The sequence below is a fragment of the Xiphophorus maculatus genome, chromosome 20, assembly GCF_002775205.1.
Source record: "Xiphophorus maculatus strain JP 163 A chromosome 20, X_maculatus-5.0-male, whole genome shotgun sequence".
NCBI classification, from domain to species: domain Eukaryota; kingdom Metazoa; phylum Chordata; class Actinopteri; order Cyprinodontiformes; family Poeciliidae; genus Xiphophorus; species Xiphophorus maculatus.
This window is the reverse complement of record NC_036462.1, coordinates 17040756-17066374: the sequence shown is the minus strand read 5'-3', so window position 1 is coordinate 17066374 and position 25619 is coordinate 17040756. Positions and strand designations below refer to the sequence as shown.

General features: G+C 38.3%; 2 protein-coding genes across 10 annotated transcripts in view; one reads left to right on the top strand and one right to left on the bottom strand.

The window, feature by feature from the left end:
• cadps (calcium dependent secretion activator) overlaps nucleotides 1-3054 on the top strand; it is a 112027-nt gene extending 108973 nt beyond the window's left edge. For all 9 annotated transcript variants that reach the window (XM_023325066.1, XM_023325068.1, XM_023325065.1 and 6 more), the window contains 2 exons: nucleotides 1545-1649; nucleotides 1733-3054. In XM_023325066.1, the coding sequence (XP_023180834.1) occupies nucleotides 1545-1649; nucleotides 1733-1906 (279 nt within the window). In that variant the 3' untranslated portion in view covers nucleotides 1907-3054. The remainder of the gene's footprint in view (nucleotides 1-1544; nucleotides 1650-1732) is intronic.
• A 2083-nt stretch (nucleotides 3055-5137) lies between these two features.
• Nucleotides 5138-25619, bottom strand: part of ptprg (protein tyrosine phosphatase, receptor type G) — a 155439-nt gene continuing 134957 nt past the window's right edge. Inside the window, exons 14-29 of the mRNA XM_005810433.2 lie at nucleotides 23166-23257; nucleotides 20726-20817; nucleotides 18189-18285; nucleotides 17978-18060; nucleotides 17552-17686; nucleotides 17326-17460; nucleotides 15986-16158; nucleotides 15719-15854; nucleotides 13125-13271; nucleotides 12640-12733; nucleotides 12229-12305; nucleotides 11988-12116; nucleotides 11727-11873; nucleotides 11222-11364; nucleotides 10470-10605; nucleotides 5138-8543 (exon numbers count right to left, since the gene is read on the bottom strand). Of these exons, the coding sequence (XP_005810490.1) occupies nucleotides 8397-8543; nucleotides 10470-10605; nucleotides 11222-11364; nucleotides 11727-11873; nucleotides 11988-12116; nucleotides 12229-12305; nucleotides 12640-12733; nucleotides 13125-13271; nucleotides 15719-15854; nucleotides 15986-16158; nucleotides 17326-17460; nucleotides 17552-17686; nucleotides 17978-18060; nucleotides 18189-18285; nucleotides 20726-20817; nucleotides 23166-23257 (1963 nt within the window). The 3' untranslated portion in view covers nucleotides 5138-8396. The remainder of the gene's footprint in view (nucleotides 8544-10469; nucleotides 10606-11221; nucleotides 11365-11726; nucleotides 11874-11987; nucleotides 12117-12228; nucleotides 12306-12639; nucleotides 12734-13124; nucleotides 13272-15718; nucleotides 15855-15985; nucleotides 16159-17325; nucleotides 17461-17551; nucleotides 17687-17977; nucleotides 18061-18188; nucleotides 18286-20725; nucleotides 20818-23165; nucleotides 23258-25619) is intronic.

The following is a 25619-nucleotide window of genomic DNA, read 5'->3' as shown; positions in this document are numbered from 1 at the left end:
TACCTAGGTACAATTGTACCTATTGTCAGAATAGGTACAATAGGTGAGCCTTCTGTGCAAAGAAACACAAAGCCAGAAAATACATGTAAAATCAGCAATAATATCAAATAATGTGCATAAAGAGGAGAACATACTGTAGCAAAATGGGGAATGTGAGCAATATGTCCACCAGCCTACAGAGACAGCTCAGGATAAACTCTAACAATAATCTTTATCAAAAGTGAACATTAGAATCACCTGTTAAGCATACTGTGCAAATTCACCTCAAACTGCATCCAGTCCTCATGCAGCCAAGGTGGTGTTAAAGCCTGTTGGTTCATATTCTACATGTACCAAGAATCAGACTGGAAACTCTGTAAGTACATGAGTCAGAAAAACACAGTTATCCCCAATCAGGCATTATAAATATGCACATTTACATAAATTGTTTGTTCTATTTTCAAATTAACAATCTTTACTTAAATTAGCATTAGCTTAAAAGCAAGAACATAGCTTTTCATGTAAATGTAAATGAATTCAGATAGTAAAGGTTTAAGTCTTATATTTTTGGTAATAGATTAACAGAGAGAGTATATTTCTTGTAAGAGTCCATTCTTTTGTTTTTTCACTATTTACAGTCTGAGGTTTTATTAAATCACACATAAAGTGGCCTGCAGAAGTATTCAGACCCTTTGAACGTTTTCAGACTTTGTCACATTACAACAACATACTTCAATGTATTTTATTAGGATTTTAAGTATTGGAATAATTTTATTATTTGAAGAAAAGCATCCCTACAGCATGATTTAGCCACCACCATGTACCTCATGGTTCTGCCTCAGTCATAGGGGAAGCCCAGTAAAGATCTGGTAATTCTGGTCAGAGGAAACCAATCTTCAACATTTTGGAATACATGTGCAGAAGAAAAATAACACTGCACATCCTTATGAATGCACCATCCCCATGGTGTAACATAGTGGAGGCAGCATCATGCTCTGAGGATGCTTTTCTTCAACAGGGATAGGGAAGCTGATCAAAGTTGATAAAAGATGGATTGTGCTAAAAGTGTTAGCGGATGCTAAACACTTGGCACGATTGCAAATAAAAATGACCAACAATGACAAACAACAAATTAGTAGTGCAAATTTGTTAGGAACACACCCCAACGCCTTGGGCTGTAATTGCAACTGATGTTGGTTCTAAAAAATATTGAGCTGTGGGAGCTGAATGCAAATGCAAGCAACACTTTCTAGATCTTAATTTAGCTAAACAATTTTGAAACTATACTTTATCTTCCACTTTACAATTGTCCACTTGTTATTGTTGGCATATCTATAAAGTCGAGACAAAATACATTGAAGTTTGTGCTTATAATATGGCACAATGTAGAAAAATGTTAAGAAATAAAAATGTGTGCACTTGACCATTAATCTTGTAATGTATACTGTATGTGTATAGTTGTAGATGTTTCCATGTGTCTTAAAGGTTAGTTCTACGTCATCATGGTGTCTTGAGCATGTGTGTGGGTGTGTTTTGCTGGAGAGTGTTGTGTTTATGTGTTTCAGCAATGGTACACTGCCACTATGAACCTGCTGGGGACCTGGCTCACCGAACGCATGGATCAGCAGCTCCACGTCTACCAGCTCAAGATCCTCATCAGGATCACAAAGGTGAGACCAAAAACACCCAGTGTTGGTCAAATGCCCGGAAATCAGTGGCGCTCCGAGCTGACGGATCTCTTTTCGCCCCGCAGAAAAAGTACAGAGACTTCCGTCTACAGGGTGTCTTGGACTCCACCCTGAACAGCAAGATGTACGAGACGGTGCGCAACAGGCTGACCGTGGAGGAGGCCACTGCTTCAGTGAGGGAAGGAGGCATGCAGGGCATCTCGATGAAGGACAGCGACGAGGAGGATGAAGAGGACTAGAGGCTGCGCACCGACCCCCCAGCCCGTCTGTCTGTCCAAAACCGCCCGTCTCTCCCTTCCACCCCCCTCCCTTTCACACTTTTGACTTTAGTCTGGTTACTGATGCATGTACCAACTCAGATAGCCACTCTAGGACCTCTTTGTCAGCTCGACTTGCCTCTGAAGGAACTTAAATATAAAGATAGAAATTATACAGAAAAAAAAGTCTAAATAAAAATGTTAAAAATAACCATGATTGGCAGTTTAGCTGTGTCATAATAAAGATAGCACCTATCTTTGGTCTTCATTCATTTCTAAATTCATTTCTATGTGTTAACTAAGCAATATGGAGAACCATTTGTTTGACAATGTTGAGTGAGATTAATTGGTGTGTCCCTGTCCAATGCAAACCTATATGGCGCTTCTTTGTCGTATTCTACATTCATTAATGGTACATTGTCGTGATGATGAGTGTGTGGACCCTTTTCTTTGTCTTGTCCGTTTTTAAGTGAATGCCAACTGCTTTGAACTGAAAATAATTTAAAAAAATAAACTGTATCTGTTTACGGCTGATCCAGATGAAGTGTCGTCCGCTCACTGTTGCTCCTCCGACAGTAAGTCCAGACCTGCATTTCCTATCGTGTCGACGCTACGTGGTCTCACCTCGATTACTAAATTAGACGCGCTCCGACAGGAATCTTGAATTTCGAGTGGGTGTTCAGGAGATGCAATATGCCCATAGATCCATTTTGATAACTTGGAAGATTCTATTTTTATTTCAACATTTAAAAAAGGCGTGGAAACAGGTTCTATTGTAATTGAGTTGCACTTTTACAGACAAAAAAAGAGCAAAAAGAATTTTTTTTATTGAAAAAAAAAAGTTGGTCTGTCTTTGTTCTGTAATTGTGTAGAATGAGATGTCTGGCATTTGTTTGGGTCTCACTGTTGTTTTGTATATATTATATAAATATATATAAATATAAAAATGCTGTACATTGCATTCTGAGCCATCGCTGCATGCCTGTGGGTTCCTACCCTCTCCCTAAATGCTTTCTGTTTTCTGTGTGAACTAGCTGGTGGATTCATTCTTGCTTTTTTGCCTTATGAAAGCCAACAGTTGTAATATGCAAGAGCTGTGGCCTCTAAATAAAAATTACTGTACATGTGCATCTTCTGTCCTGTTTAACAGCTTTGCCAAACACAACTGCAGACTGAACCAGTTGTACATCAGTACATTAGAATAGCTTGAGAGAAAATGGAATCTTTTAAAGTAATTTATTTGAAAAAGTGAAACTCATTTGTGGGGAGTCCAGAGTTCAGCTGGGGAACATTTGTAGCCCCAGGAATTATTCTGTCACCAAGCATTTATCAACAGTTGAACAAGTTTTGCCAGCCATCACAGAAAGTTAATAGAGATGGACACATTTTGTTTAGGTTAAGATTGTTACTGATAAAATTATTAAGCTTAATTTAATAACCACACTTTTTTAAAATTCATTTTAATTACATAACAGACTTGGTTGCTTCACATTCATATCAGGACTGTTATTCTTTTACCTGTTGCTTGGGCACTTTTTTCTACTTTACAGCATTTTTAAATAGACATGTCAGCTTACAAAAATTCTGCAAATCATGCTACAGGTTGGGGCTGCTTTTTCATGAGTTACTGTATCAGTGCAGCAAGACATGGAAGTGATTAGCATTTATGTCTGCTGAAGTAAGAAAGGTAAGAAAGCACATGTTGCTTTAATAGCAGCAGTCAAGTTTGTGTCTCTAAGCTTCCTTTGAAAGAGTAGGTCAGTTTAGGTTAGTTAATGACCAAAGTCATTAACTAGGTAGTATATATATTATGTTTGGCAGTGTACGCAAGTTTCTGTCGGGAGAAAAATAACACGTCCATCAAGCTTAATTTTGCTCGAAAACCCATTTTCTGAAACACTTCTTCCTTCCACTAAACGTTTTATTGATACGCTTGGATCCTGCACTTTAAATATCTACCTACTTCATAAATTATATTTTTCTGGTCAATGACTGTCTGCTGAAAAACTGCCATGATGATGCAGACTAGGTATCAGCAACTTATACAACCCATTCTTCCCTCTGGTCCAGGTAAATACAATTTGTATAGAGCCACAAAAGCAACATCACTTAAAAAAAACCCACACACTTTAGGTGTTAGCATTTTTTTTCCAATTATCTTTAAATTTTAAAACATTGCTCAGTTATTTAGCATTTTCTGCCAAAGTTATTCAGAGCTACAGTGGAGGGTTAAAGAGCCGTCCACTCCAAATGGAGCTTCACATTGTGATCACAGCAGGTCCAGAAGCCAAAATTCTGTAGTACATAAATAATTAATTTCTACAAGTTTCACTTTTTGGACTGGATTATTTTAAACAATTGACTTTTTAGTGGTTTTCTGATTTACAGAATGCAGCTGTAGATTTATTGTGACTTTTTCCTTTTGAGAATATATGCAGCACAAATCAGCATAGAGATCTAGATTTCTTATAGACTTTGTGAAGTCCAGAGCCTTCATAACACACAAACTCAGCGTATCTGTTTAAACAGTTATTTATCTAAGTTTTGGTCTGGTTTTTTTTGGCACTTTTCAGCTTCATTTTGCTAGATGATACACATGATAAGTTACAAGAAATGTGCCTGTAAAACAACACACGAAACATTTAAACCACGCTGCACTGTAAAGAACTGCATTCACCCGTTATTACACCACTCTTACATGGCATTTTCCATCATTTATTTTTACACATAAGCGATCCCAGTTCTCTGTCAGCAGGGGGCGATAAGAGATACAGGATTTGTCTTTGACTCAAAGTCAAAGCATCAGTCTTTGATGCAGCATAACCGAAACCACACTTTAATCATTTCATGATACCAGAGCAATAAAGTAGGATACTGAAATACAAACATGACATGATGGAAGAGAACATTTATAATTTCTAAATAGATTAAACCACTGACCAAGCCAAAATAAGCCAACTCCGTCTCCCCGGACCACAAAGTAAATGTCAGGAAGATCCTCCCAAAATCCCAGTAGGGATTTCTTTGCAGACATTAAGAGGATAAATTTCTGGAAGAAATGAAAGGTAATAACATTTATTCCAAAAGTAGGTTGGAGCATGAGGGTTTCACTGGCATTTTGAAAGTGAAGTATTACTATTGTTTTTCTTTAGAGATTTCATAAATAATAATAATTAAAAAAACAACAACACACAAATAAACCACAGACTCAAGTTCAGGGTTGAAAAGGGATTATAATTATAGCCACAAAATAACGCAGAGACGGAATTTCGGCCTGGATAAAATACAATTTTACAGCTTGAATTTGTAACCTTGTTTACTAGAGTGAGGAAAGCATCACAAAAGTAAAATTTCTCCGGAAGGCAAGTTCCTGAGGCTCGAACAGAAACATGCTTAAACTCTGGTTAAAATTCACACCTCTGACACTGGAAAATCTGTACGGAACAATTTGATTTCAAACGCTCGTCGGTTAAATAGATTTTAGGACAAAACCACTTAACATGTCGCAAACTGGAACCACATCTTTGGTTACAAATAAAGCATCAACCCACCAAGAAGGAAAGTACAGTGTCTATAGAAAAGTTTTCACCTCCCTTGGATTATTACTTTTTTTTTTCGTGTTTTATTTATTCACAGAGTTCTTTTTTTGTTGTTTTTTTTAAATGAGACACTGATCAGCAGACGCTTATGTCAAGGTGAAAATAAATTTTATAAATTATTGAAAAGTTAAATAACAGCAAAGAATATTTTCTTTATGTGATTAAATTTGGATGCATAATCAAACATTTATGTCCAATGACTGCAAAAAAAAAAAAATCTAAATATGCCACTATATAAGCAAGGTGGACCCAAAGTTCAATGGGGCCACAGGCAGAAATTAATTTAGTAACTCTTAATTTAACCTATCAGTCAGTATCAACCATCTTGCATGGTTTTGTAGTAGAGTGCTATGAAAAAGCATTCTTTCCTTAGTCATTTCTTCTATCATAATTGAACATTACAGATCGTCAAATACTGGAGAAAAAATTTCCAGACTAAAGTGAATAAACAGCTTTCAAGTAATGATTTATTTTGTTAAGGGAAAAAGATATCCTTAAAAATCACTTAAATAGAACCTATTTAGTGACAAGTAGGTTAAATGATTTTACAAAGCAATGCATCATGCACCAATGTAAAGATACTCAGAAACAGAAGAGAAACAAAGACATTGATATTTATCTTTCTGGAAAGGGTTACAAACTAACTTTCAGACCATGTAGAACTCCACTGAACTCCAGAGTGTTTATACCAAAATTACTCCAAGACCTCAACATCAACATCTCATCCAGGAAATTACAGAAGAAACTTTAACATCTAAAGCATGGCAGATGTTTAAGATCAGGGTTCGTGGTTCAACAATAAACAGCAGTCTGAACAAAAATAACATTTTGGAGAAGTCCAGTCAAAGTCTGGACCTAACTTAAATTGAGATGCTGTGCCATGACCGTAAGCAGGTAGGTAGTTTGTTCATGCTTTTAAAAATTCTAAAATGCACATGAATTAAATGGATTATGCAAAAAAGAAAAATTCCCAAAGGATAAAAAAAAGTGATTTCCAGTTAATATAACCATTTGATGGTAGTTTTTGCCACCAAGGATGTCTCAACCAGTTATGGCAATTTCTTCTTCATGATGATTTGGATGCAAGGCTTGGTAATAAATGTAATAATTAGTTGAAAACTGCATTTTGTATTTACTAAGCCTACCATTGTCTGTCGATCTAAAACATTTGAATGTGTGAGAAAAAATATTTTTTCTGTCCTATGTTTATAAACATACTAGTATCATTCCTTTAAAATCTAAATCATTTAAAGGTTCTATTTATTCAGTTTAAGCAATCTACTATTTTAAAAAAGAACATAGCAGATTTAAAACTTATCTCATTCTTGTCAACACCAAACAACAAGAAAATAATGTTTGAGATTTATTAAGTGTGAGAAATAAAATGTTCTTGGTGGATTCTACAGGCTTGGAGAACGTACGCAGCAGCTTAGTTTGTACGCAGCAGCTTAGTTTGCTTGTGCCTCAGGCTGGCTCTGGATTTAAACCTAATTAACATGTCAAAATATAGGTAAAAATACAGAATTTCATGGTAACATTTTTGCTAAATTAAATGGACCAGTTAGAGACTGGGATGACTTCCAAGGCACTGAATTAAATCTTCACAGGAGGATCAAGTGAAGATGCTCGTCTTCAGTAAACTCAAACAAAACTAACTACTACTTGAATTTCTGCAGGAATGTCCTAAAAACAACACAATGTGGAGAAGTCAGTGACTCATAGCAGCTTGGCAGGAAAAACAATCAGAGGTGTCAACAAGCCCATAAATGATTTGATCAAATGAAATTGATGTGGAAAGTTTTTGCTAAAACCCAACAAAAGAAATTTGTTTTCACCTTGATTTTAAAATGACTCCGCTTGTTGATCAGTGCCGGGAACAGATTCGAATTACATTGCGACAAAACGCTTCGAAATAAAAGATGAAAAACTTTGTGCAGAGTGAATCTTTTTTTTTGTTTTGTTTTGTTTTGTTTTTGTGTGTTTTCTTGTCGGCATTGCGTTGTGTCGGTACAGATACGCGTGTTAACCGCTGAGCTGTGACTTGCTGAGGTTAGAGAAGCAACAACAAAAACTTTGAAAAATAATATCAGGCTGGAGATTTGCAGGCCATACGTGACAAGCTACAGAACCTCCTTCAGGAATATGGATCTAGTAGTACAGAAATAAACATAACAGGGCTATTAAAGATAATATATATATGTATATATATATATATATATATTACAAAACAATACAACAATATAAATCCCTGTAAAAAGCAATAAATGTTCACATTAGATGTTGCAACACATTTTAACAAAAAAAAAAAAGAATAAAAAAAGCCATAAGTACATTTTACAGGACAGCAGTGAGATTTTGGGACATTAATGTAGAAGCAGCTGAAAGTCTGTTCACGTGATAAAAAGAGGGGTGGAGCCTGAAAACTGTAACCAAAAAAATACATGCTGGGCTATGAAACGGTGTGATGAAGTGGTTTAAGACTTTACTTTAGGTGGATCGCCTCAACTCATCCTGGTCTTCATGCTTCAGGTTTTGTCTCGATGCGGTCCGAACCCCCCCCCCCCCCACCCCGAGGTTTTGTTCCACTCGCTGGGTGTAGGCAGTAACACTGATAGTTTAGTGCAAAGTGGACAGAGCTGCTTTTTCCTCATGTCAACTTAAACAGGTGCAAACGCTCAGCAGGAGAACATTAAAGACAAGAAATAAAGGACCGAAAAATAAACAAAAAAAAACATAAATATCAAAAAACCTTTTTTATCAGTATAAAAAGTAATAAGGTTATTCGTTTAATCAATAGTCTGGCAAAAAGGCCTCAGAAAAGTTCTTGGATTGGTGTTTTTTTTTTTACAAATTAAGTGCCTGCAGGAATGTCCTCAGACGAGCGACTCCATGCTCTCCGCAGGGTCCGACTCGTCTGTAATCACCACCACTCCGTTAGTGTCCGTGTGAGTGGGACTCAGGCTGCACTCTCTGTTGCTGACCAGGCTCAGCATGGCTTTGTAAAGGTACTGGTACTGCTCCTGTGCAAACAAACAGAAATATTAAAAAGTTAACAAGACACGGTCCCTGTTCAGAACACTCGTCGTGTCCAGGTTTGATTTAAACTGGACTTCTACCCTGAAAAGCGTCTTTCTCCTAAGTAAGACTCTCTGACCGTGAAGACACGGAGGTTAGGCCCCCAATCAGTCGCCACAGCCTACAGTAACCTCAATTTTTGCTCTCTTAGCTCTGTGATCTCCAGGGTGAGAAGCCTGATTGATTCTCATGTTGAGGATCGGCAGAGGGTTTTCTGAGACCTTTGGACCGGTCTCCTGCTCCGATCACCAGGTGGTCTGCACAAACAAGACTAATCGAACTTCTTTTGTTCTGCTGGAAAATAACATCTGTTTAATAATCCACAGTAGTTGCAGGCGCACACGTAAGATATTAGCAGAAATCATAAGCAGCACAAAAATCAAACAAAGCACAAAGTAGTGCATGATTGTCAAGTCAGTGCAAAAATAAATCTCATTTAAAAAAATAAATGAAAAAAACTAAACTGTGTGGGTCTATTTGTGCATCGTGTTCTTCATTTCGTAGATGAATGTTTAGCTCTAAAGACTGTGGCAGGTGTTCTGGGTGTTTTCTACATCCAGAAACAGACATTTTCCGCATTCTTTTTCTGCAGAACAGTTCAAACAGAGTGGATGAAGAGAGTCTATAAATACCAGTTTTCAAGTCATGCCAGAGATTCCTAATTGAATTTAGGTCGGGACAGCGACTGGGCCATTCTAACACATGAATATGCTTTGATCTAAACCATCCCCTCTGTGGCTCTGACTCGGTGTTTGGAGTCGGTGTCCTCTTTTGTAGACCAAGAGATGTTCTTTCTGGATTTCTTGCCCTACATTTGCCATCTTTTTTCATGTCCCTTAAAGAAAAGCATCCCACGGCATGATGCTGCCACGGCAGTGTTTCAAAGTGATGGGTAGTGTGCTTCCACATGTGTGCAGCGTCCTCTTCCTGACCTGTGGGAACTTCAAACTGAACTTCATCATTATAGCGATTGCTTTTGTCTTGGTACTCTTTTTTTTATTTTTATAAAGGTTATGTTGAGTTGAGAATGAGTTTCTCGCACCTGAACTGTGAATCTCTGCAGAAAGTTTCCACGTGAACAACCCTCACTTCATTTTCAGAAGATGAATTTAACAGTGACCTGTGAGATGCTGGGAACCTTGGGATATTGTTTTAAAAACAAAATTTTGTTTTAAACCTCTCCACAACTTTATTAGCTGCCTTCCTCAGTTTTCATGATGCTGTTTGTTCACTAACAAACCACTAAGGCCTTCACAGAACAGCTGTGTTTATGTGAGATTAGATCACATACAGGTGGACAATTTAATCAGCAAACATCCGGCCACAGTTGGAATAACTTGATGTAATCTCCATTTATTACAGTAATAAGGGCTGAATACATATGTTGCACTTTAATTTTTGAAAAATATGAAAACACATATCATTTTCCTCCCACTTACCTTTCTAGCTGGTCTATCACTGATAATCTCAGCACAGAACAAAGTAAGAAAAATTCAGACGGTAGGTTTTAACCCCCACAAGATGTAGCTAAAAGAAATTAGCTTTAATATTCATGTGTGTAGAAACTACTGGCCAACTTACAAATGCTTTACTGTGGGGTTAATGTGGCCCAGAAAAGACAAATACATATGTTAAACATAGCTTGGTAATAGTTATTTTATAGCTTGCAAAATGCAGCATCTGCTAATATTTGTCACAGTGGGCCTTTAACTGTTTATCAGACCATATGAAATGGTTACTTGACCACTTGGGGGCAGCAGAACAGGCTTGAACAAGCCCAACAGCTTCACGAACAAATGTGTCTAGAAACAATCCCTCCACACGGTTAGTGAGAAATGAAACAACAGAAAGTCTCTGTTTGTCAAACTTACTATATCAGTGAAGACCCCCGGCCTCATGAGATTGATCATCTTGGCCACCTGATAGATGTCAACGACGCCCTCGCTTTCCAGCTGCTGGGACAGCGTGGTGAGGGCGCAGAGCATGCCGGCTGACACGGCTCCACACCTAGAAGGAGATGTTCACTGTGAGATCGCGACAGCTGCCAAGTGTTCTTCAACAAGGTTACGCTGGGTGTTCCTCGCTTTAAACATAATGTTGGATTTTAAATTTTATTTCAGGGCTCTGACCCTTTCTATTCACAAACCTAAATAAATGAGCGAAGGATGCTGTGGTATTTATTCCGTCACGACTTCTGAAAATAATTTAATGAGCTGCAGACAGACCGCGAGATACGTCCCATTAATGGCAGATGAGATGCTGCAGACACTGATGCATGTAGGAGGTACATCAGGTGGGAATCTACAAGAGTTTTAGGCTTTTTTTCCCGTCATTATGGGGCATTAAAATGATAAGTGCTGGTGTACACTTAAGGACTTTAAAACCCAGAGGTACGGAAAGCACTCAAAATTTACTGCATTGCCTTTAATCTTAATCCTACTTGTGCTAAACCCCCAGAAATTAAAAGAAGATCATTTGCTTCACTCTAGTCCAAGATACAAAGTTAACATGGCAGGTAAGATCAATATCTTTATTAAAATTAAGCAGATTCTTTATTTCCATGGACAAAACGTTTCCCCTAAAACACTCTTGTTTCTAAACTTTGGGAGGAAAGGTAACATACTCATCATGCACAATGGTGGGGCCATCTCGAGTCATGGCTTCCTCCTTGATGACATTGATGAGCTCGAAGGTGCTGCTGAGAGGGGCGTCCGGGTTTGGCCATTTGGGGCACTGAAAGTGTCTCACCTCCAGAACATAATCATCCTGATGAGAGCAGAAGAAGACGTTTCTCACATTTCCTTCATGTCCAACAGAAATATTTTATCAGATGCATTATTATTATTTTTTATAAATACAATGCTGTACTACAAATGTACAGCAGATGTTTCTACTTCAGTCAGATTTTAATAAGGAAGCTGCAAAAGCACAGTGGATGTTTAGATATAACATTTATATTTACAAAAGGGTCAGAATACTTTTTTATGAATGGAAAATTGGATTAATAAAATTCCACTTTTCCAGAGATTTCCAGACTGTGCTAATCTTGACTTTATGATTTTAATTAAGGCTTCCACTCACAGCGACTGAACAACTCCTCATTAACAATTATCAGGGTTAGCAGGTACCTGTGTGGCCTCCAAGATGAAGTCGTGGATGATGATTTGCTCCTCATTGGAGAGGCACAGTCTGTCCTTACTGATGAGAGTAACGGTGAAGGCGATGCAGTTCATGGCCTCTTCTCGGCTCGGCCAGTAAACAAATTCATCCTCGGCCTGAGGGGAGAGCGGTGACGCGCACATTATTTAAATCCTCCGCTAATTATTCATCAGCATTCCTTCACCGCACAAACGCTTAAATGATTCTATTTTTCATGGCCGCTCACTCACCAGCCCCTGGTTGTCAGGCAGCATGACGATAATCTGAGCATTGTGGTCCCAAATCATCCTCCAGAAGTCTGTGGTGGTGTGGGGCAAAGGATGCTGGGTAATAATGAACTCATTACTTCTGTAGTAGCCCTGAGTAGACAGAGGTGGAACAGTTAGCCTTTTGCTCAACCCATCATTTTCTCAGCAGAAGCTTAATGGCTCAGGATACAGAAAAGCAACTCATTAATTGTCAACACTGTACCATTATGTAGGATGCATTAATGTAATCTGTTCCTTTCATGCCAGGAAGGGTGGTGAGTCCAACCCTTGCTCTTTCCGCTGTTGAGGCACAGAGAGGAAAAAAAAAAAAAAACAAGCTTTAAATCCCAACCCAAGCGTCTTTTATATCACGCCCGCTGATAATGCACACATTCATTATCAGTCCTTGCTGTTGCCATAGCAACAAGTACCTCCTTTTTCTCCTGACAGGGTGCTGAGAATGCACAGAAAGATTAACTTATAGGATTATGGAAATGGATTCTAAATTTGGAGCAGGAATTGTCTTAATAATTCACACGCTGATAAAGGAAATAAATGTGCATTACGCAGTGACGTGATTGGTTATTTGCTCAACCTACGGGTCCAGAGTGAGGATGCTGCGGTAAATACTCACAGGGAACAACTGAGGAGTTGCGGTTCTTCTCCTTGTTGCAGTCTTTGTGAGCGCTGAAGCACTCGACGAAGCGTGTGTTGCACTGACTCAGCAGCTGGGAGAAAAAAAAAATACATTAAATATCAGATTTTGGCTCTGGAAGTCAAAGGAAGTCCAGCGCAAGCACGGGGAATGACACACAACTCGAAATTAACAGCACCACTTCTATTTTAATGACAAGTGTGGAAACTGGGATGTAAGTGACTTTATGTGAGCAATTATTTTCTTTCCTCTCTTGATGTTGAAAGAGCCGTAGCTTGATAAAACATTCATCAAACTTTGCGTAACGCAACAGAGGTGACAGACATGATTTTATGAAGCTAACATCAAAGTCACTTTCAGTCTAGTAGCAGAAAAGCCGTCGAGCGTGTTGCTATTAAGTTTGTGATCAGCGGACCACCTCAGATCCGGCTGATGGTGAGACAGCTCAGGCTGCTTCCACTCACCCTGAATTGCTTCTCCAGCCGTGTGCGGCCGGTCGAGTTGGGAGTCAGGATGCTGTTGACGTAGCCGTGCAGCTTCCAGGCCAGCACCTCCGTCTCTCTGCTGAGGATGGCCTCCATCAGCGCGTCGTGGATGAAAACATACTGCTCCTGAGAGGAAAGTAAGTTACTTCATAGCAGGTTCTTTCTCTATTAATTTCAGGTTTCTAAATTTAAGTTTCTACAGTATAGGTCAAAAGTAATATATACCTTGTTTGTTTGGTAACTTAATGTATCATTATATATTTTTATAACAATTTTTGATTTTAATTTGTAATAGCCACTCGTGGACAAACCAAAGATATGAAAAATTACTGCACGATTACTTCAGTGAACATTAAGGTAGCCGGTTGTTTTATGAGAATGTAGACACAGGTGGGTTTCAGGTATTAAAATATAACAAGGTTTTAGAAACGTACAATTTCAGAACTGTGTAATTTAAAGTCGAATCTAGGGATGCCAGATAAACTAATTTTTTCCCCCTGCTGTATTGACCAAAAAGTAATTTACTAAATTTTACAGAAATCCTCATGAAATCAGGGTTAATGTTAAGATGCAATTAAACTGAAGAACCTTTTTTCAGGAGCCAGGATAGTATTCTGGGATAATATTTTTTTCCTCTGGGGCAAATATAGGTTGAAATCTATCCAGAAACAGGAATGCTAAGAAGTTAGAACTTTTTTGGTGAACTGTGAACTAAAGGTGGATTTTTCTCGTGCGCGAAGGAGGCTGAAGATGTTTCGTTAGTTCAATATTTCCAGCCTTTTGCTTCATCCGGTTTATCCTCCTCTGCAAGTTATATTTTCTGTTTTCTTTAAATTGCATGACCAGAGTTCAGTTTTTTTTGTTTTGCCAACACAACATCTAAAACCAGTTACCCATGCTGAATATCAGTGTTTTACAGTCGAAAAAATCCACCAACCTCACGGAAAGCGTGCACTTTTGCTTTCAAGGGTCTCTGTAGATACAGAAACACTATTATCAAAGCATTTTCAGGAGATTCTAACTAGTAAAATTTGAACACATACTTTCTGTTTATGGCCTAAGATACCAACTAAAGCAACCACAACTACTCAGGATTGTTAATCATCAATTTTAGTTTGAATGGCTGCTGTGTAGTTACAACAAGAGAGATCTTACAGGGTTTAACAAATTGATGTCTGTGGATTATTACAAACTGCCTCAAAATTAGAAGTGGTTTTAATGCAGTTTCAGAGTTTAGCAGCTGTGAAAATCCAGTAAATGATCTCTTTAGATGACAAGTTGTAATCCAAATTCGGATCGGCACAGTTCACTTTAAATCAACTCAACTTGCACATTTTCACAGAGTTTGGAGAGGCTTTTAACTGCTATGAAAACAATGTGATGGTATTATTGCTGTTTTAGTTTTATTTCACTGATTTTTATCGCATTCTAAACTCCAGAGACGTGCGTCCCCAGACTGCACAACTAGTAGGACTGCGTTCTGAGGACGCACCTTTACCAAAGTTTTTGAATAAAACCTTAATGGCTGAACTAGCACAAAATATTGCCTTTTTAGAACCAATAAAAATGTTGAGGTCCAGGAAGCTATGTACACATCGACTAACTCCTAAAAAAACCAAAAACTTCAATAGAAATAATAAACAGTACAGATACAATAGGCCTTCGCAGCGCTTTGCTGCTTGGGCCTAATTAGATTGAAGCAGATGTGAATTGGTAAGTACACTAGACTCAAAGTTTCTTTTTTCTTTGTCAGTTATTGGCCCTTTTTACTCAAAGCATCAAAAGCAAACACTATACAAAACACTACGAGCAAGAAGAAAAAAGAGGCAAGTTGCCGTATAGCTATGGGATGTTATATAAAACACTTATTAAGGACTTAGTTAAGAATGTTCTTAATGGAAGTTAATGTTGACGTAACTAGTCACTTCAACCTGTCATCCTCTCAGTGATATGCTGCAGCAACAGTGAAGAGCTAATGCATTTTTACAGCTTTATTAATGACTGTTTTATTGACCGCTTCATTGTCATTTATAAGGGGTAATTGTAGAGTTGGGGTGATAAAATATTTAAAAGGCTTTATATGAATCACGAGTCAGTTGAATAGACGTGTTAGAAATTTTTTGGAGAGGAAAATGAAACAATACATATTTCTTAGACTTTTAATTTAAGATTTCCATTTTTCTACACATAGAAAAAAATATAAAAAAAAAATTTCAGACCAATCAGACCATATGTAAATCCATATTGTGGATTTACAGTGTGCTGTTTTTTTCTGCAGCGTGTCTTTCATTTTGCTCATGCTGTAAGAGTCCATGATTTGAGGAGTGCAGTGTTCAGCCTGAGAAAAGCCAGAGGGCCACCTCCGGTGTAATACGGTCATCGGTATTATGGAGAGTGTGTAAACGCTTGAACTCTGCAGTGCACTGAAAATTGCAGCGAGCGTGACCTTTACCTGAGCTCTGAGTATCAAACTGAATAAACTTCATAACTGCTCTCCCATCTTAAATCACAGCTGACCTTTAAAGGGAGAAATTCGGTTTTCCAGACTTCCCAGACGAGTTCGGCCATCTTACCTCAGTCTGGACAAGGTAGTTGCGTTGTGTGCGTATATGTTTGAGAAAATCCAGGACACTGGCTGTGCTTTTGTCCTTGATTTGTTGCAGCATGCTGTCGATGACGATGTATGTTCCCGTGCGCCCGACCCCTGCACTGAAGAGCAGAGCGCAAAGTGGTGTGAGTGGATGTTCAGAGGGAGAGATTAAAAGCAAATCATTATTAATGAGTCTGACTGCCCATCTGGATCACTCATTCAGCCCTGGAGCTCAGTGCTGAGGATGTACCTGCAGTGCACCAGGACAGGACCCATGTCTGCAGTACGAGCCGCTGAGGAGCGGTTGATGAAAGTGAGGACAGGGAGGGTATACTCTGGTACTCCCATGTCAGGCCACTGAGTGTAGTGATACTGGATCACGATGCGTTCATTAAGCTTCCCTTTCTGGTTCCCCTTCTGACCCTGAAGTGTGAAAACAAGCAAGTTAAGCAAGGGGAAAATGCAGTACTGATGCTTTACTCTGTTGCCATGGAGCGACAGCATCCATGGAGTAGTAGAGAATTCAGCCTGAATGGAGCCAGAATATTTGAATAATAATATTTATTTTTATTATTAACATATTTAGCTAAATAGAAGTAGTTTAATCTGCTTATTATGGTAGTGCATTGTGGTGGCAAAGTTCATGCAATCTGTATCTACTAATAATGCCCTTAGAGCTGTACTTGATAATGAATGGATGCATGGATGAATAGACAAAAGTTTGAACGGATGGACAAACAGATGAATGCATGGGAGGACAAATGGATGAACAAATTAATAGGATGATGCATGGCTGGATAGATGGAGGAATGGATTATCTCTGCAAAACTAAATGGTCAAAAAATAAACATAAATGGACTAAATCTGAACTTAAAGAAAAAGTTCAGGTTTAAAAAAAAAAGAATCACTCCTGACATATTGTGTCCCACCACTAGTCACATTTGTATGCAGTGTTTCCTCATCTTTTAAACAACTTGGCAAACAAAAACAGAACAAAGCACCTCCTTGGCAGAAGTAAGACAGGCAGAAATGTATAAATAGCACATCAACCAATAAGCCAACAAAAGCTTCAGAAATAATTAGATAAATCCTTCCTTCTGCATTTATCTCCACACTCTGAGGCTGAGGAATAGATGAGCAGAGATAAATCATACATAAATGTAAAAGAGAGTCGCAAAGCAGTCATGAGCTAAAAGAAAGCAGGAGAGGGCAGCGGGTGGGGTGCACAGAGAAATAAAAAGAATTTTAAAAGTTGCCTTTGAATATAAATTTAAATACATTTATAAAATAATAAATTAAAAAAAGGAATAAATTAAAAAAAGTAAAATCTGCAGAACTGAATGACAAATTAAATGAATAAAAAAGGCAGAAAAGTGATTTAATAAATAAATTCAATAGTAAAGATACTAAAAGTTAATTACAGCAATAATAGAGGATATACTGCCATTTTGACCATTTCTTATGAATTCAATAACAGGTAATGTTTGTATTGAGACATTTATGCATCTCTATCAGTCTTTTAAGGAAAACAATGAACACTTAAATCTTTAGAGACAGAAAGGTTACATGTTTTGTTCTGCATTTAGTTACCTTTTTAACTTTCGTATTCCTTATGAGAAACCGGCGCAGAGTATAGCAGGCGTGCACTTTGGTGCTTTTCAGCGTCACCACGATGTTTCCGTACTGCTCGCTGCTCTCCGTTGGCCAGTACTGGTCGCATTTCCTCTGAAACACACGAGAGCCAAACAGCAGTGTGAGCGGCGCATGTCTGAGAGCCAGGACGTCTCTGGCGTGGGAGTAAATAGGGTGACCTTACCCTCCCTTTTTCCACCAGGTTGGTTATCATGACAATGATTCCTGTGTTCTGCTCCCACACCATCCTCCAGAAGTCCTCGAACGTAGACTTGAGGGGACCCTGAGCAGCGATATAAGCCCTGGGACGGTTGTAGCCCTGAAATGGGATTATTTGCTGATAAGATGCAATCCTTATAATACATTATTCCCACGAACTAGAAGAAATATGTAGCCGATTTGATATCAGAAATACATGCTGGATACAATTTTGCAGCTTTGACACCTTGCTTGATATCCTAAATAAAACTGCCACATGGTGTTCCACAGTGGGAATGATTCTTTCACAGCTCATGCTCTGATAACCAAGCTGAAACCTGCATTAATAAAAAATAATAAAACATCTAAAGTAGCCATGAGTGAAATGAAAAAAAAAAAAAATCGAACTCACATCCACATAGTTGGCATTGATGTAATCCGAATGTTTGGCATCTTTTCCTGCCAAAGCTCGCAATTTCACCCTGCTGTGGTCATCTGAAGAAAGTAAGAAGGAGGCATGGACGTTTTTATATTTTATTATGAAAAGGATGAAAACCTGGTATAAAAACATTATTGAATCCCACAGAGGCAGACGTTCTAATCAGATTTCACAGCCGACTCACAGGCTACAATGTTGATGTATCTGTTTTTGTGCTTGTTGTCAGGATGATTGGAATGTTCTGCAGTGATTTTTAAGTCGACTGTGGAGCGCTGGACCTCCTGGGGAGAGAAAAAAATAGACAGAAATGGATTTTATTAAGCAAGAAGAGAGGAGCTAATAGTATTAGCTTGCTAGGCTTCCAATAAACTGTAAAGACTGCCTGGTAAGAACAGGAATTGTTTCTGATACTGTTCTTGTTCTTTTGAAAGAGGACATTATAACCCCAAACGCTTTGCATACATAAATGAGATTCCAGGAGTTCAGTGCCTTCATGGTCAAAGACGCTTCAGCAGAGCAAGAGTTCCTTATTTTCCCCCCTACTACACCGTGGTGTGATCACCCACCCACAAAATACAGTCACTTCCAAACAGGGCTCCATCCTGGTGCATTTAGAAACCATGCACACCAGCCTCACACCGCCTGACCCCAATTAGAGGGAATACTCTGGGGGCGAAGCTTTTGCCTTCTTTCTTAACCTAGTTACACAGAAAAAAAATGTGTTCCCATCCAGAGGACCAGCAGAAAGAGCCTTCTCTAATTAACCTCCATCCCTCTGACCGCTCTCTCCATCTTTCTCCAGACCATCTGGTCAAATTTTGTGCCTCCACATACAAACACAGGAATACAGTGATTCCTAGCTGTTGTACACATGCAACCTGGTTTGCAGAGCTTGAAAAATTCACAAACACAATCTGCACTCAGCAGTTTGTCAGACAAAACCCAAACCAGTGTAACCAATTGTCAGCTAACAAGAAAACCGAGTCCATTTGTGTGTATTTTAGTCTCACTATTAAAGCATCTGGGAAACGGAAGGATGGGTTAGAGAAGAAGGTGGGCATGGTAACTCTGGAGGAGCTGCTGAGGTGGGAAAAGGACAACAAATTTGTCTTGCTCTATAAATATTGCTTTCATGGCAGAGAGGCAAGAAGAAAGCTTGCCTCTCTGAAAGTTTGCCATTGTGAAAAAATTACAGTTCAAATTACAGTGCAATCCTGGAAGAAAATCTTGACAATAAAATATCTCAGATGAAGGCAGAGACAGTTTCCAGCTGGATGGTAACCCTAAAAAACAGCCACAGCAACAATAAAAGGGTTTACATAAATACATATTTATATGGCTCACAAAATGTTAGGTATATAAATTTCAGGTGAAATTTCAGGATGAATCTAAAATGCAGCACAGCTTTTACAGGCGAACCTAATATGATAATCTCTAAACTTATGAATGTACATGTTCAACTATTCAACGTTTCACTACTTTTTCATGCTTAATGACAGAATTCACAACAAGTATTTGATCCATGAATCGACCATTACATTTCCTGGTTGAATCAGACCTCCTCATCATGCTGCTCATGTATTGATATCAAAAGAAGATGAACCGACCAACTAATTAACAGTACCTCACCATTGCGAGGATTCAAACAGGACGTTCTCAGGTTGCAATAGAAATATAGCAAGACTGGAAGAGTCACAGAATGGCATAGATGACCGTTTCATCGTCAGCGGAAGATTAATCCCACTCAACTCTTGACATATTTAATTGAAGTGATAGACACCAAAATGTTGCAACAGCCCATTCCAAACCATTTACATCACTGTGGTCGCCGTGCTGGATGACCTGCAAGGGTACCCAATCACACCATTTGGCACAGGCGTCATCACCTTGCATGGGCCCGGGAGCATCTATGCTGTTCTCTGATAAAAATCGATTCACGTTGAGCAGAGATGATGGCCGCCGATGATGTTAGAGACGTTAAGGAAACATTATGTAGCAGCCAGATAAAGATGAGGCTTTGGTGGTGGTTTTACAGTGAGTGTGAACCGGTGTGTTTTTTGTCAATATTTGTGAATGGTACAGTGACATGCCCAGACTACCTGATCAACAAATAGTCCAGTCATTATGTTCCTGCATGATAAACACAGAACTAATTTAATCTTCATTAGAGGTTGATGCTGCAACCTGTCTTTAAGCCATCGAAAATTTTTGTTGTGACTTACCCACCACTGTTGCTGGTTTGTTGTTTCAGCACATTGTTTGAGACGAGGAAATCACCCTTGCATGCTTCCACTTAAATGCCCTACATTCATAATATCATATTACTGTAGTGTGAACTTATCACTGTAGAATGACCTAGTCAAAGTCAAGATGTAAATCTAAATAAGAAGTTGTGGGAAACACTTAAAATATTATTGGCAAAATATATGTTCCACTCAATCTGTGAAGTCTCGCAAACTAAAGTGGGCAGGGATTTCAGACTTTATATATAAAAGGCCAGAAGAAACAAAACCCAAATCGCTTCCAGCTGTGCTTACATTGTAAAATCTCAATAAGATACATTGATTTCTTAGGTTGTAATGTGACAAATTGTGAAAAATCTAGGAGGCTCAGTTTGGTATCTGTAAACACTCTATTTGCATCATCTGTAAATTCACTACTGTATAAAATAAAGGTTAAAGTAAATAACCATGGCAACATTGATGAAGTGTGAAAATTTACCTCAAACTCCTCCGCAAAACCTTGCATGTTGCTTTTGTAAAGTTCCATGACGTGTTTAACAAACTGCTTGACAGGAATGGCGTCCATATCATCTGTAGAAGATATATACAACACATTCAGCCCATTACATGTTTATTACAATCAGGAACAGATTTTTAGAAAATAGGCATCAATCTTTTAATTTACTCAAATATTGAAACTGATCAGCTATGTTAGACTACTCAGTTAGAGTTATTGTTTTTAATGAGGAACTATCATTTCATTTGGCAGAATAACCCCACAAACACCTATGTCCAGTTTTGGGAGCATCTGTTTCATCTGAGCCAAATCAGCTCCAAATCACACATGAGGGATCTGTGATGAGGCCGGTCGGCGTTGCACAGAACAGCGCGGGGGGACTCAGCTGTCATGGCTGCTGAGTCGAGCCAATGTCTTAACTAACACACCCTCCCAGCTGAGGCCTGTGGGGCCCTCACGTGCTTCAGTGGTCACAGCGTAAAAGGTGAGTTCTGATTTATTATTCTGGTCATTCATCAAAATGGCTCTGATGCAGAGAAACTGTAAGACTTAAAGGCTGATCTCAGTATTTAAAACTTATCTCATGGGTCGTCACATTTATGGTTAAATGACATGTTATGTTTTAAATTTGAAAATAAAATAAATGTACACAAACAGAGTAAAGATATTCAGAGTTTACCAAAGAGTAATCAGTGAACAAAGGATGCAAAGTAAATGCTGGCATAAGCTGCGCTCTAGCTCTGCTATCACTGCCCTGGAATGTCCCTGAGCTTTAAGAGACTGGGAAAGTAAAGTCTGATATCGACAAGCTGCCACCGCACCGCTGCATGGGATATTAAGTGCAAAGAAAAGCCAGTCACTCAACTTCCAATAAGCTACGCAAAGAGTCACTTCACATGTAAATGAACAGAAACTCTGCAAACGAAGGTGTCAAGGTAATGCATGAAGCCCTTTATAAACCGTTAATGAGACAGTGTAGAGGTCTGCCTTTATCAGCTTGATGGGTATTTTTTAAATGTGAGTCAAGACTCCCATGGTACATCTTAAGTCCACGACACTCTCTATGGGTTAAAAGAGGAAAGGAAACATTAGATTTCATGCAGCTGATTTGAACACAGCTAACCCCCTTACTTATTTTTATCATGTATAGTTCCTTTTTACCAGTTTATAAAACAATTACCGCTAGTCATTTCACCAACAATTATTTGAATATTTTACACACTCTGAAAACTGGAGGTATTACAGCTGGCGCATTACACTCACTCCTAATACAAAAATGGGAATTTGTAGATTCAAGGTTTCAAATAACTCATAACATTTTCAGGCACATATAAATGGCTAGTGGGATGTGTATTATTTTATTTGTTTGCAGTTTAGCATCAATGTGTTTTAGCCATTGAAAGCTCCCCATACAAAAAACAGCATGCTTTAATCTCTCAGTCAAACATTGAATAAGTGCAAGTTTTCAGCAAGTGGGTCAAAAACCTGATTTAACTCTTATGAATTATGTAGACACAATTTGCTCACACTAATAACTAGAAATAACTTGAGTTTTGAGCTCATCATGTCATGACTACTTTTTTTATTATATCGTTATCTCAAAATGATATAAAAATGATCTCAAGTGTGATATAAGGTAATTCTATTTTCCCATCATCTCAAAATAATGAGATCTTAGTGTTAAAGAACAGTTTAATTACATTACCATCTTGAGAGACTGTTGGCCTGAATGTCTCACTAATAGTTGCTGTTTTGCAATATGCCAATAATAACAGAGGTTTCATAATTCTAATACGATAGATATAATAAATCAGTATTTCAAGCTTGAGTTTACTTTGACAACTGTTATGTTATATTATTTCAAGACAATTGAAATAATATAACAGATAATTGAAGGTTGTCTGTTGTGATAATAGTTGTCAGGTTGGATTAGGTCAATAAAAAGTTTGATATCTCAAACCTGTCTTCTAGTGGTTATTGTTTTATCCTATTATTCTTTCTACATATATATTTCTCAAAATATCAAGTAGACTCATGAGAAAAAAAAACAAACAGACGTAACCAGAAGTTATTACAGGAGAAACAGCTGCAGTTAGATTGAATACAGAAACGTATTGTCTTCATGGAGTTTATTTACAGAAAGTCAGATTTTGATGCTTTATAAATATATATATGTGTATAGATATATTACTTTCTATATGTCTTCAATGTTAGAAAATGCCAAAATCAAATTCTATGCCTTTCAATGCTTTTTTTTAAAGTCTGTATAGAAACCTTTATGCACCTTTGTTTAATCCATTGTTTTTATATTAGAATTCCTCTAGTATACTTGCTTTTTGGAAGTATCTAAAAAAACTACAAAAAAACAAACAAACTTGAATTACTTCACCATATTTTGAAGGGGAAAAAAAACATGTCTTACCTGGTATAGGGATGATTGGGATATTCTCATTGGCCACCACCCGTGGAGAGCTGCTCTCCTCCACATAGAAATGAGCCGTCTGGAAAAATCTCCTGCAGGGCCACAGAGAGATAAGACTCGTAACCACAGCAAAGTAAATCCACACCATCATCACAAATGATGCTTTAAAGTGTATTAGGAAGCTATCCTCAGATGTGCTCTGCCGACATTAGCATAGAAATATTGAAGAAAGTGACAGGTGCTAATGAAAACCCAGGAGTAGCTGTGACATGGCTGATCGCACATAGCACAGATGGGTTAAACTACGTACATTGAAGCCTCAAATATACATTTCACTCTTGACAATAATTAAATCAACATTGAGGTGCATTATTTTGGAATCCAATCCTATTTGTCAGACAAACTTAGCCTTCAAAACTTTTTTTGCACAATTTTAAAAGAAACATTTTAAACAATCCAAGGTTGAAAGTTTGCAAAATGAAAAACTGCCATAAGTCATGATCTTTTAAGAAAGCCTACATTATTTAGCAGCTGATGTTTCAGCTCTCTGAAAGGGCAATTTTTAGGGTTAATATATTCAACATTCAAGACAGCCTTCTCCACCATAGGAGACCAGAGGAAAAAAAATCTACAATTCTAACAAGACTGAAAATAGTGAAAGGGGAATAATTTAAGTCCTGCACACCGTGCAGACCCACAGTCTCATATAACACATAATGTATATCAATACATTCACAAAAGTCCTAAGATTTTCTGCTAGTATTTCCATAAGTTATCCCTACCTGGACTTGGAGTAGAGGAGGGAGCAGATGCTTGTCATTGTTAAGGAAAGATGAAACAAAAAACAAAAAAGAGGGGCCCTGGTATTCAGATGATGGAGGGGAAAAAAGAGGAGGGGAGAGAGGAGAGACAAATGGGGGAGGAGAGTTTCCACAGATTTGCGTCACTGCCTCCCCGTTTAATGGCTCCCTTGGAGTGCAGATGTGGTCCAGCTACCTAAGCAGCATTGTCAACATCTCCTGACTGACTGGCTCCCAGAGCTGCTGAGGAGTTGACTTAGAGGGAGCGGGAACTGGGATTAAACAGAGGCCCTCCGCGCAGCAAAGGCATCAGCCGCGGCGAGGTGCTAACAAGGGCTGGGATTTGTTCTCGTTTCGACATATGTCAGAATCTTCTACAGGCACCTCGAGCACCAGAAGCTTCCAGATGTGCATCCTAACCTCAGCAATTAATTCCACTGTGGATAGGTCTATAACCTAAGACTGACTGAAGAAAGCTAAATTAAAAATAAGACAATGCTGTTACATGTCCCTAGCGTCTGTGCTGTGAAAAAGTGTTTCCCCTCACAGTGTTTCTGTTTTTGCTTTGACGCATTCATCATCAAACAAATTTTTATATGAGACAAAGAAGACCTGAGGAAATACATCATTTTGAAATTATGGTTTCATTTATAATGGAGCAGAATGTTTTCCAGTTATATTTGCTCTAAAATTCAGGTAAGGTAAAAGTCTTAAAGCTGGATTGCTGCTTCAGGACCCGGATGACTGGCCATAATTGATGGAGCTAGGAATTCTGCTCTATGGCAGAAAATCCTGAAATCCTGAGGGAGAATGTCCAACTAAAATGAGGATTTTCGCAAAGGGTTTAATAAAGTATTTCTAATTCTGAAGCATCAGTTTGTGACTTTAAGCTCAAGTGCACTTGAGTTATAGCAGCAGAACAAATATCCAAAAGCACACCAGCATGTCCACCCCAAAATTGCTTAAAAACTCCAAAAGAAAGGCAAATTGAAATAGGATTGGCCTAGTCCAAGTCCAGACTTAAATTTGATTGAGATGCTGGGCCCTTAAACAATTTGTTCGGGTTTCAAAATGCTTAAAAGTGGTTGCTTTGGAGATCTTCTGGAAAATTTCCTTCACAGGGACATAAACAAGTAATTACCAATTATTGTGAATACTTAATAGCAGCTGCTGTCACTAAGTGTGGCACAACCAGTTATTAAGTTCAGGGGGTAATTACTAGATTAGATTAGTTTTTTTGTGCTTATTAATTGAAACCATTTGAAACTGCAATTTGTATTTACTCAGGTTATCATTGTTCAATATTAAAATTTATTTGAAAATCTCAAACAAGGTAATTTTTGCTTTTCAGGACAAACCTGCAGTGGGTAAAGACTTATTCACAGAAGTGCTTATTTTTCCAGAGTTTCCAAATATTTATTTTTGCGTTTGTGCAAAAAAAAAAACATCAGAAGTCTCTGTAATCCGAGTAACTTTAGCTTTAATCTGCGCTTGATCACCAAGAGGCTACAGTGAAGATGAAGAGTTAAGAGAGTGTGAATTTTATCCTCCATCATGGCCTTTTCCCCAGGGGAAGCAGCCATTGTCTGTGAACTGTCTGAGTTGTCACAACAACAGCTGCTGTAATCTCAAAGCTGCCCCTGCGTTTCTACTC